Source organism: Limulus polyphemus, unplaced genomic scaffold, assembly GCF_000517525.1.
Source record: "Limulus polyphemus unplaced genomic scaffold, Limulus_polyphemus-2.1.2 Scaffold78, whole genome shotgun sequence".
NCBI classification, from domain to species: domain Eukaryota; kingdom Metazoa; phylum Arthropoda; class Merostomata; order Xiphosura; family Limulidae; genus Limulus; species Limulus polyphemus.
This window is the reverse complement of record NW_013665688.1, coordinates 249,212-262,423: the sequence shown is the minus strand read 5'-3', so window position 1 is coordinate 262,423 and position 13,212 is coordinate 249,212. Positions and strand designations below refer to the sequence as shown.

The 13,212-nt window shown below is 32.7% G+C and overlaps 1 protein-coding gene across 2 annotated transcripts in view; it reads right to left on the bottom strand.

Moving 5' to 3' along the window:
- The window catches only part of LOC106467241 (nephrin-like), a 139,452-nt gene that overhangs the window by 75,636 nt on the left and 50,604 nt on the right, over nt 1-13,212 (bottom strand). For both annotated transcript variants that reach the window (XM_022395976.1, XM_022395971.1), the window contains exon 2: nt 1,469-1,804. In XM_022395976.1, coding sequence (XP_022251684.1) covers nt 1,469-1,804 — 336 coding nt within the window. The remainder of the gene's footprint in view (nt 1-1,468; nt 1,805-13,212) is intronic.

Sequence of the window (13,212 nt, the reverse complement as noted above, 5' to 3'; positions counted from 1 at the left end):
GCTAAAATCCGGGTTACGATCCCCGTGGTAGGAAGAGCAAAGATAGCCCTTGTGTAGCTTTGTGCATAATTAAAAGCAAAGTAAAAGCAAGTTTAAAAGTAATCATTAAGCAAACGTTTCTTGCTCCAATTACCAAACTTTATATAGAGTGTTTAAATTCGCTAAAAAATCACTCTACAGTAGGTCAGCCGTCAATTTACGGACTTACAACGCTAAAATTCATGGTTTAAGTCCACGCGGTGAGCAATCGCATAAAGCCTATGCTATAGCTCTGCGCCAAAATAACAACACTACAATGGAATATGTTTAAATACCCGATATCAGTTTATAGAAATAGTTTTTTTCAAGTTGTTTGTAAATAAGCACAAAGCTACACAATGGGCTATTTGTGCTCTGCCCACCACGGATATCGTCGAAACCCGGTTTCTAACGTTGTAAGTCCGCAGATATTCCACTGCGCCACTAGGGAGGGGGAGAGGGTTCAAGATGGTATAATATCACAGCATAGTTGCGTACAAACTTCACAAACTTATATATCACAACAATAAGATAACAACTGGAATAAAATATCAAATAGTATTTTTGTTTATGCATTACGCAAAATATGATTATATTTCAACGAAGCTCTTATTTTCTATGTTACTTTTGATTTTAACAGAACCTCTTTGAAAACAACAAACTTGAACATATTTGTGAGTACGATGAACTGGTAATAGCAATCCGTAACCTTATTTAGCTTCCGAAGAAAAAGCTACGAAAATCTGTTTTGGAAAGTGTTAAGCCATTGTAGAGGTCACGTCCTTGCTACCATGATATTCACTGCGTACACCAATGTACCTACACTCGTCTTGTAGAATTTTAGTAGAAATTTTGTCTTTGGAGTAAATAATTTTGTCAACGCAATTTCCGTACACCCTGTAGAACGAACAGGTGTATTCATGACAATAAAGCTGCCTTTTTCAAACATTAGCACTCGGCTTTTTTGCAAATGGAAGTTCTTTAAAATGTATACTGGTTTAGCATCACTATTAGAGATGGTATATTATGGATTATATATTTAACAATACATTAATTAAAGTACCTATAGTGCCAAGTTTTTAATCTTTGGAGCTCTTGTTTTGCAAAAAAAAAAAGAAAAAGAAATAAACAATGCTAAATTATAATTTTTGATGACGATCATATTACTTTACCGACCCCAAATGTTTAATTGTACTTACATTTGGAGTATAAAAGCGAATACTTATATTCATAAAACATAATTATCTTTATAAATAATAAAAAAAACAATACTGTAAGTGAGGGAACACCTGTATATCATACCCCCTCATTTCGTGCTAAATATATGAAATCAAACATATACATTTTTACCTAGAAACACTATACATGATCAAAGTATTTAAAAACAAAACACCTACACAGACTTAAAACACACACACACTCAAAATATATTTTTAAACGTAGATCTTACCAACGACCTGTAACTTGATAACAGTGTTGATGCTACGGCCTCGACGGTAGTCGACTCTACACCTATAAGTTCCTGCGTCACCTTTCCGTACAGGATCGATTTGAAGAAAAGCCGGCCTGTTGATCATATGAAAATGGGCCCGGAATTGCAACTGTGGGCTTGACCACTGGTGAGCTTCTTTGAGGACTCCCCTGCGGGCATCGAGCATGTAGACAGGTTGAGTCGATTCATTCTTGTACCATAAAACCAGGGCTGCTGAGTCGTTCACAGCGGGCGGAGAAATATCGCAAGGTAGAGCCACCCTCCCCTGCTCAACAGCCGTGTAAACAATAGAGGCTACAGGTAATCAAAGAAAGTGAACATAAATTTCATCAAAATGAAACCTTTTTATGACTGAATCTAGAAGTAACGTTAATTTTTAGTATTCAGGTAAAAGAAAACAACAACAATATAAAAAAAAAACAACTGCAGAAATACGTACATCCCACATCCAGACAACTGAGAAGCTACAATAACCTACATTTCTGATTTAATTACGCCTGAAAATTGTGACGAAAAGAAACCGCCAAATTCTAAAGTTGTTTGTGTTGTTTAATTGGCTTTCAATGGCGCTGTGCTCTTTATGCACAATGCGCATGTGCTTAGGTTTCTACTCCAGAAACAAATTTAAAGCCAAATTGAGCCGACTCAAAGTTAAAAGGATAACAAGTTTCGAGATAATAATATTTATAAATTAGAAAATAAATATAGTTTTTTATATAATCATGGAGAGTTCGGGAACCTAGCCCCACGGTCCCTCCGTTTTAAATGATATAATTCCCCAGACTACTCGTAGGTACGGTAATTTATTTTCTACTGGCACCCCCCGGGTTCAGATCAGCGATTATCAGATACTTTGGAATTCTACTTAACCTCAGCTCCACCAATAATAATAAAAAATTGCTATTTCTGATGGGGACATTGCACTTTGTCAAAACTTGATAATTAGCATATAAGGATAAGCAGTTCCTTATCAAATTGATTAGTCTGTTTCCATTTGTTGAATGACGTGCATTTATAGAGTTCCACTGGCAGAAAGCAAAAATAATCTGTTCTTCTAATATTTACGGTACACATCTTTGGAGTTTTTAACATAATACTCATGGTACTAGTATTCTCGAAAACATTATATCATTATGATTACGATTTGGAGAATGCTGTGCCAGAAAAATGTAATACTAATAACTGTAGGGTCGTTTCTAAACAGAAATGTTTCTTTGTCCATAATTTCATGTTACATACTGTTTCCCCCCTTGGCTTAGTAGTAAACCTGATGGCTTATAACACTAAAAATCGTGTTTCAATCAATACCAGCAATGAGCAGATCACAATTGGTCTTTGTGCTTAACACCTAAAACTAACAAACGCATATTGTTGACGAATAAAAGGGGTTTGAAATGAGAAATATATACATTTGATTGAGGTTTCAATATCAAACTACAAAAGAGTTTTAAATTTCAGATGTTGAGGAAGTAAAGAAGTTAAGAAAGAGAAAAATCATATTATAGAAGTGTTATGAAGTAAGGTGTAAGGAACATCGATTGTGATAGAGAGAGGAGATAAAAAGGTCAGCTCTTTGTCAGTCCCTCAGAGATTAGAGAATTACAACATTCTAACTCGTTAGGAAATTATTGGAGAAAGCGCTGCCTCTTTTATTCAGTGGTATGGAGATAGCAGAGCCCCTATGATTATGAAACTCTATAATCAAAACAGATGTACAAGGTCAGAAAGAAAGAGACTTGTTAATTGTGGGATAGAAAAAAGACACAGAAAAACATGGCGTTCAACGAAAAGAAGGAAGAGACCGTAAGGTGTGAGAGAAAACGAATACATTGAGAGAGAGGCGAAGGAAAACATTATATTCTGCCAATAAGAAACAAAACCTAGTTCTAAATCTACGTGTTTTTTATTAAAGTGATAAACAACAGCTTGTAGTGTATACCAGTATGGGTTAATTCCTGACAGGAGTAAGCACAATCTTAATAAAGTTGTAGGAAAAGCGAAGTGCAAGTACAACGTGGCTGTAACAAAGTGGTGTCAAAGCAATCTAAAACAATGGATTAAATATCAAACTTAATAAATTTGTAGGAAAAGCGAAGTGCAAGCACAGCATGGCTGTAACAAAATGGTGTCAAAGCAATCTACAACAAGGGACTAAATATCAAACTTAATAAAGTTGTAGGAAAAGCGAAGTGGAAGTACAACATGGCTATAACAAAGTGGTGTCAAAGCAATCTACAACAAGGGATTAAATATCAAACTTAATAAATTTGTAGGAAAAGCGAAGTGCAAGCACAGCATGGCTTTAACAAAGTGGTGTCAAAGCAATCTACAACAAGGGACTAAATATCAAGCTTAATAAAGTTGTTGGAAAAGTGAAGTGCAAGTACAATGTGGCTGTAATAAAGTGGTGTCAAATCAATCTACAACAAGGGATTAAGTATCAAACTTAATAAATTTGTAGGAAAAGCGAAGTGCAAGTGCAACGTGGTTGTAACAAAGTGGTGTCAAAGCTATCTACAAGGGATTATATATCCAGCTCCATAAAAGGTTTAAACTTGCACATCTAAATATCGTAAACCACAAACAAGCATTTCATATTGCACTGCTTCATGTTCGCTTATTTAGAAAGATTTCTTCCAAAAATTTTATACGATTATGCAAAACAGTAAACGTCTGTATGACTAGCTTCAGTACTTTGCATCATTAATGAACTACTTATAAGGCCGTTAAACAGTCACTGTTCTTGTAAGCAAGAATGTACGTTTCAGTAGACTTGTACTTGTGAAATCTCGACATGTAAACCATATCTATAAGTAATATAACGCTGTTTGATTTCATGAGCCAGGGTGATTTATTTGTTAATTAAAAAGCAATTAATTTTCACACTTTATGGATTATACTGGGTTATACGATATACGATGATTAAAAAAACACTTCTACAGAAGTAACTAATGCACCCAAAGGAATATAAACCACAGACATACAACTTTAATTTGACCATGTACAATGACGGATAATTCATCCCCGTTAACCTTATAATCACTGATTTATGTACTTTTAAATTAACTATTAAAGCACAAGCACTCAGAATTGTAAAATGTAACTTAAACAATGTATGTACATCACGTGATCTAGGGGTCAGAATCCTACTAGATCCTATATAATGGGTGGATATGGGTGGACAGTTATAGTTTATCCTGTAGCTGCTTGCTTGTATGTATTGTGTGATTTTTTAAATAAACGGAAATTTCTCTTATTCTGCCTAAGCTTATACTGATGTTGGAAACAATTACACGTACAAAAACACAGAGCAGAAACAAATAAAATCACCACGAATAAGAGACAAAAGGAAAATAATTTAACTAGAAAACATTCGCCACAACAGCTTCTCAGTATGTTTTGTTTATTGTGTCTCGCGGTTACGCAACGTAATAAGCATCCTCTTTTTTTTCTTTCTATTGTTTAGTAAAGTAAAGTTTTGTTTGTTTGTTTTTGGTGTTAAGCACAAAATCATATAATGGGCAATCTGTTTTTCGACTCCCACGATGGTCATAGAACAGATAGCCTTCAGACCTGCCGGCGAGCCTATTGGGAGACAGTATCTTTTGAACTGAGTGTACTGCACAAAACAAAAGTTTGGTTTCTTTGGCAGTTGGTGCAAAGCTACACGAGGATTATTTGCGCTAGCCGTCCCTAATTAAGCAGTGTAAGACAAGAGGGAAGGCAGGTAGTCATCACCACCCACCGCCAACTCTTGGGCTACTCTTTTACCAACGAATAGTGGGATTGACCGTCACATTATAACGCCCCTATGATTAAAAGGGTGAGCATCTTTGGTGGGACGGGGATTCGAACCCGCGACCCGCATATTGCGAGTTGAGCTCTTTAACAGCCTGGCCATGCCAGGCATAATTATCTATGAGTATACTCCTCTTTATTTGGCCTTGGGACAAAAAGCATGAATATTGTTCTACACAACATTGGCCCATAGGACCTGTTTTCACACAAATACAGGCAAAGTGTTTAATGTCTTGTTATAAACATAATGTATCTCATTATGAGTTTGGCATATAGGCCAATCTTGAGAAGTCTGTTTTTAACAGTCAGTAAACTGACGTGCTGTCCAGTTACGTCTGTGAACATTATTTAGTATTGGAGCAAATAACCTACGATTGTGGCAACCTAAGATCGGCGAATAGCTGTCATCTGCAGATATTACGGATGATGGTGTGCTTTGTCCAGATTTCCAAACAATCTGTATCATTGATTTGGAAACGGTTGTAATTTTTGCTAACGAAAGTTTGTAGCCAATTTACAATTGCCTGGATTTTATTCATCTGATGACTTTCCACATAAGCAAAATGTTTTTCTAAGGTCTAGCCATGGCTCTTTGCGATGCGCTTCAAAAGTGACAAATAAGGTAAAACTATTTGAAGATCAATCATTTACATCAGTGAATTGAAATGTCTGATTGCGTAACAATAAAGTGAGAGGTGATTAACATAATTGTATAACAAAATTCAGTTTCTGCCTTGTTGTAACTATAATACTACAGCTACTTCATGACTGAAATTTCTTACTAGACTTTTGTAACTATAAAACATTTTTCAATAGTGGCATTACCCTGTTTAATGAGGAAAGTAAACTATTGAAACTCCATAACAAATTGTCATTTTAGTTTGAAGTTAAAATAACCTTCTAAGATAAAATGTATTAATAACTGTTAATATGGCTAATAGAAGAAAAATACATACAAATCCTGGTAGTTGTGCTTATTTGTTGTTTGAAACAAACAAAAAAGAGCAATAACCCCCAGTTTATGAATTTTAGAGGTTGGTGAATTTGGTGAAACAAAGGCAAAAGTGTACAGAGATTAATAAAAACTAAAAGTTTTATCCATAGGTCAGCAAAACACAAATTTATGACTGCACTCTGATGGTTGTTCTGCTATGGAGAAGTTTTTTAAACAAAGGCTTTGTTTATTAAAGAAACCAAAGTTTAAATAAATATTAAAATGGTAAGTTAATTGAATCTAATAGAATAGGAGATATTCAATTGTATTTGATCAAATTTTATTGAATCGCAACTACTTTAACTTAAATTTAGGAGCAGAGCAGTACCTGGAACATATAAAATAAACATCTGATTTTCCTTAAGTTTTAGTCCTCCGGACTTACAGCGCTAAAATGCGGGGTTCGATTTCTCGCGGTGGACACAGCAGATAGCCCAATGCGTCTTTGCTCTAAACACAAACAAACAAACAAATCTTAACTTTTAGAACAAGGGTGAGCTTAACAAAGTTCAAAGTATATAAGTTTCTAGCAATAAAATTTACAGCCAACATTTTATTACCAAAACTAAATCTGTTAAGCAAATTATTCACGCAGTATCCACCAAGTGAGTTTGAACAGGTACAAAATTATCTAGTCCTCATCAAGGCATAAACAAACTAAGTTTGGGAAGAGTAATGAAAGAATCAATATGGTTAAAAAGACCGTCTTACAGGAATAATTGGCTTTAAATGTGAAATAAACATATTGAAAATGTAGGCATATAAAAAAACAAAAACAAGAGACGACTGGACAATTTTTATGGAACAAAAGAATTTTTTTAGACGTGCAAGTCCTTATAATTGTCTGTGATATAACTGCTCCCACTTCTTCGTAGCTTACTGATAAAGTTGTTCTGGTGCTTCTGCACAACTAGGTAGAAGATAAAGACAAGTTTAAGTGATTTCAAACAAATCACGTGCAGCATTTTGTTGTGTTTTTTTTTTCTGACTAATGCTGCGGTAAGAACGCAATAAAGATCATTCTGAATAAAAACAATATAACTAAGTTGAATACCATCCACGATATACTTAAAGTCTTGAAATTCTCCTCCTTGATACTATTACAAATTTATCAACCATTGGCCCTTTTGTGAGACAGCATTAGGTTTACGGATTTACTATACTAAAATCCAGGATTTGATTACCGCGGTGGACAGAGTACAAATAGTCCATAGCTTTGCGCCAAAACATCTACCGATCACTTCTTGAAATATAGAACAAATGTACTCGTTTTTTTGTTTCTTGTATAGGATACAAGTTTGTTGTTAGGTGATTATGAGTATGCAGTCAACTTTTGCGTCATAACAAAAGTGAATTAATCTTATATATAATTTATATTTGGTGAAAAGTTTTGACGAGTCTTTTAATGTAATTTTTCTAAACTCGCTGGCTCAGAAAAATGTTCGTGTATACAATGTTCTCAATTCATACAGTAGACCAAAAATTCTTGCAACCCCAAGCGACCGGGCCATACCAAGTCATGTATTAATAATAAGTGCCTCATCATAATGAGTTCTTGGTAATAATTATCGCGTAAAAACTTAAAATAAAACTGATAAAAATATGGAATTAAAAAATGATGCAAAATATCTTCCATACAGCATATTTTACGAGGAAGGCTATCATGGAAAAAGACTACGTAAAAATAATTTGAAACACTAACTTAAACCTTAAGTCTAGACAAAGTCAAGCATTGTAACTAAATTTGACTTTCTTTTTGATGAAAAGAAAAACTGTATTCAGGAAATGATTCCTCCGGTGCGAAAGGGAATGTGGTAAAATTGCAAATTGTAGAAATGGAAAGATTTTTCACTGGGAAGAGTCATCTTCTAGTACTAATAAGTCAAAGTGCTGAAAGCATTTATTTTCAAAGTGATTTCCCTTTTGTATGATAATGATGTTTAACGAATAAGAATGCGCCAGAAAAATGTCTCCAGCCGTATTTGTAAATTCACAAATATTTTCTATACGAAAAAGGGAAAAATGAAAGATTAGATTAGAATCAAAGTGTTTCCACTTTCAGGCATATTTTCGAAATCATCTAATTTATCACTAGTTTTTTTTTGGTCTTTTATAGTTTTTTTCCCCACAAATCTTTGCGATTCCTTATGGTTGATGGTCTCAAGAAAGTTTGCTCTTAGGGTTGCTATCGATTTGATGTAACAGTTAAGATGCTTTCAAGGCAACCATCTATCAGACAATCATTCAACATCAAGGCTCTTCTAAAATTAGTAAAAGTCGCGAAATTCTGTAGAGAAAATTTTTGTAACCTAAAGCGAAAATTTTCTAATTATTCAAAAACAAGGTACAGAAATTTCTGTATCAGTATTAATATAATATTTAGAGTTACGTTCAAGTAAAATTTGTTTTACACTGATGTTAGTAATAATAAAAGCATGAAAATAAAATCTTATGTTTACAGTTTAATGATACGTGATCATACAACTACATACTCACAATAATTATATTGATATTTAGGTTTTCGTAATATGTATACTTAGAAAACACTCATTTGCGTTAATTCCAATGAATTATCAATTTAGTAAAGACAACTGTTTACGTCACATAATGAAATGTTTTAAATTTATTGATTACACTTATCTGTTCAAAATCCATACAACAATGTACCTCAGTAATGTAGCTAGAGACGGGAGCCACATACCTATAAAGTGTTTGGAATGTCGTAATATTTGTTTTTCGATCCTCAAATGCCTGGCATGTATTCCTAATACATAAATATGCTACTAGAAACAAAATGTTTAATCAACGATATTCTTCATGAATTATTGCTGTTTTAACCTAATTACAAAAATATTTTGGACAAGAGTCAGTAGTCCCGTTTCATATGAAAGTTAACGCTTTTAATATGAAACATGATTTGCCCTCACATTCCGATAAACCGTCTTTAATTTAATTTAATTTAACAATTTAAATTTACGTACAGTTTATCAATAAATGTCATGTTGGTCAAAGTTATAGAAAATACTTGAGAATACACTTACAATTAAGCTTTATAATTATACGAAAATGTCTTTGATTAATAAACAATTTTGAATAGAAATTATTGTAGTGTATATCTATAACCAGTATGAACTGCTGAAACTGTAGGTCGTTTTCGTTCAGTTAATATCCGCCAGGGAGAAATATTTCCAGTTGAAATCTCAGGCACACTAAGCAAAAATGTATTGAGATTGTCATATGTTGGAATGAATATTCTTGTTTAGTATAAGTTAAAAAGAAAGAGTGTAAAAACACCCCGCTTAGATTGCATAATAAATGCGGACCATTCCCCACACCCCGTGGGAAGCCTGAAAACTTATAACGCTGAAAACTCTGTTTCCATACCCGAAGAAAACCCATTTTGTAGGTTTGTGCTAAACAAAGACTCTCACCTGAAAGAGATAAGTGCAAAATGTTTTATTAGTATCTTTGTATCATATCAAATAAGTAGTTTCAACTATGAAAGTCAATTACCAGATGGTGTTTAAAGTGAAATTGGTTATTCAAACATTTGTTTACAATTTGCTTCGTGAATGTTACTAAAATGCTTTGTTTTACTGTCCCATTGTCTTCCAAAATTCATACAAATTTAATAATTCATTAAGAAAAAGAAGATGGTTCTTTCAAATATTTCAGATAATGTGAATAAGTAAATATATTAGCTTTAAACTTAAATGAATATTGACCATTTTACTGTCATCACGGTGTATTTTGAGATAGTTAGAATGTTTTCAATACTAAAAGCTAGAATTTTAAACTTGTTAACGCTTGTTTAAATAAACTACTATAACTAAACAAAGAAGCTATCATATCTTACATTTGCAATATAATATAGAAACATTGGTTTACTTATAGGTGCAGACTGATATTAAATAAATTACAATGTTTTTATAGTTTCTCTTGCTATATTACAAGTTTTATGTGTAAGGCTAGACGTTACATGTTGTCACAAGTTCAATGTGAATGTGAATAAAACGTATAATTATATTATTTGTGGCAATTCTATTAGTAGAATGCTTAAAAGAAGAGTCTAACTATTTCTAGGCCTTGTTTACCAGATCAGGATATACCCAAATTTACAAAGAAAATTAATGTAAAAGTTTTAAACCAAGCTTCAAGCAAATGTTTGAATTAAAACTAGACAAACACAGAATACCAAATTTCAAATTAAGAAAACTCTTTTAAATTCATTAACAAAAAATCTAACATTTACGTTGTAAGTAATCCAACGCCACATGCTCATTCTGAGATTTATTAGGACTTCAGCCACGCAGATTAAACGGAAGGTGGACTGGAAAATTAAATAACTATAAGAAAACGAAAGAGCTTTATAATTGGTTTATCCCCCATAAAATTATTTTCTCTGTTCTGAGAACTATCATATATGGCATATATATTTAGTGTTTCTAAAACTTGCTTTTTCTTAATGTAATAAATGATGTACTTTTGTTTGTTTTGGAATTTTGTACAAAGCTAGCCAAGACTATTTACCCATAACCATTACTAATTTTGAGCTGATAAACTAAAAGGAAGGAAGATAGTGGACAGCGTCCACCACCAACTAGTAGACTACTCTTGTCTGGTTGAAATTTCACGGCCCCAAAGTGAAGAGGACATTTATATGGCAACAAATCGCGAACCATAAATACACGAGCACGCTAACACTCAGTGATTAAAATTAACTCACACGAATCACATATAACAAAGATTAGTAATTCACTAAATTCACCATTCATTCAAAGTGAAGAGGACGTTTATATGGCAACAAATCGCGAACCATAAATACACGAGCACGCTAACACTCAGTGATTAAAATTAACTCACACGAATCACATATAACAAAGATTAGTAATTCACTAAATTCACCATTCATTTGGTTCCTGCGACTTTTTTGAAACCTTTTTTGGGTGGTTTCCCATTCTTTTTAATCAGTTTCCATGTGATCTGCCATGTTTTAATAACCAGAAACCAGATGGTTTCCCATGATTTTATAACAATTGAAGTATCCTGTAAACGGCTACCAATCTATCTCATAGTTACACAATCTAAAGTCTAACAAAATATCAGCTGACGTGAAATTTGGGCATGCACACTTTAAGATAAATAACAATATTATATTGATCGCAATAGGTTTAGTTCGTCATAATTGATAAAAATCACCAGTTGTTCTTATTTTGTTTATTCTTTATTTAAATAACGTGATTTTCTGTCTCAAATAACGATTTCAAAATCATTCTCTCTTCTCTGCAAATGTTTTCTCACATTGTTTTTTTCTATATTCATTTTGTAAACATAATAAACACATCGTTTCCTGTGTTAGGGTGAGCCACATAGGTAAATACGTGAAGTTAAACATAAGTTTATTATTCTTTTCCATGAGGTTCAGCATGATGAGCTTAAAAATAACGCATCAGTGAAAAAAAAAACAACAATTATCCAACTTCAATGTAGCATAGTTAACAAAAGTAGTATTTTCTGGGAAGTTGCACGAAATTTCATGTTACTATATAACGACAAATATTTTTCATGCCATTCTGATGTAGTCAGAAAATAAAGTCACAAACGGAATTTTAAACCTACCTAGGGGAGGTAAAATACTTAATATATTTGTATCAGCATCTAATGGTGGATCAACACAGCTAATTATGCCTAGTTAATGAGGGCAATTGCCTTCTTTACTAGTAAAAAATATCGCCTATGAGAAAGCCGATATCAACACAACGACTTATCATATGATCACGTGATGCAGCCATATGTTCATTTAAACAATGTTTATCCAACAACGATAATTATATCAAAAATGATTAATTTATATTCTTAAACGTAAGATAGAAGGGCAAGAAAATAATACATATATTTTGCAGAATTGCTTGACAAAATAAACTGTTTCAGAGTATCTCTTATTCGTGTTCTCTGGAAGCTCTAATGTTCAGTATTTTCATTTTCTTTGCTTTTTTACTATATATCGAATATATATATATATAAATTATAGATAATATATATCTAGTCTAATGTTTTGTAGCGTAACATATTACAAAATAAGACATTTCTCGAAGCCACAGCTTTATTTTCTAAGTAGATGCTCATTTATCTTAATTTTCGGATTTATAATTTCACTTAAAACATTATAACTCTTCATCACAAGCACAATACTTGATGATTTGATATTACTTGTTATTACACTTAATGATATTTTCGACTAATAATTACATGTGATTACATTGTTTTTGTTAGTAAGCATCGTATTTGTACAACATCATAAATTATTTTTATATTGGTTCGAAAATTATACGTTAAATAGAATATCTTCATATTTCCTTAGTTTGCCAAAATTATTTATTTGTTAGGAACTTCTTGAAATGTCTTACTGACATTCAAAAGATTTTCTTAGGAGCAACACAGTTCCAAGATAGATTACTCATTTGAACAAGACTATATGAAATAATTTGTTATCAGTACAAGCGATTCATCATTTTTTAGAAAGTTTTCTACCTTAGAGCACTTCGTTCGGTCTTTCTTTTTTTCCTTTGGTATTTTTCCCCATTTAATACTGTCTTTTTTCTTTTGTATATATATTTGTCAAATATATTTCACTTCAAGCAGAACAGAAGGTAGTTTGTGGCACGTGGATAAAACATTCGTCTGATGTTAAACGAAGTGTATTTAGTGGACAAAAACTAAAAAAAAGGTAGAAAAACCTTAGTAGTATAATCTTTCTGAGGTTTAAAATAAACGCGATGGGGGAAAAACATTTATGCTTTCAGTTCACCAAATTTCAATTTCATCTATTCAATGATTAAAAGGTTTTCTTTTGATAAAAAGTTTAGAAAAAAACTACCTTTATACTCCAGATATATATATATATATATAT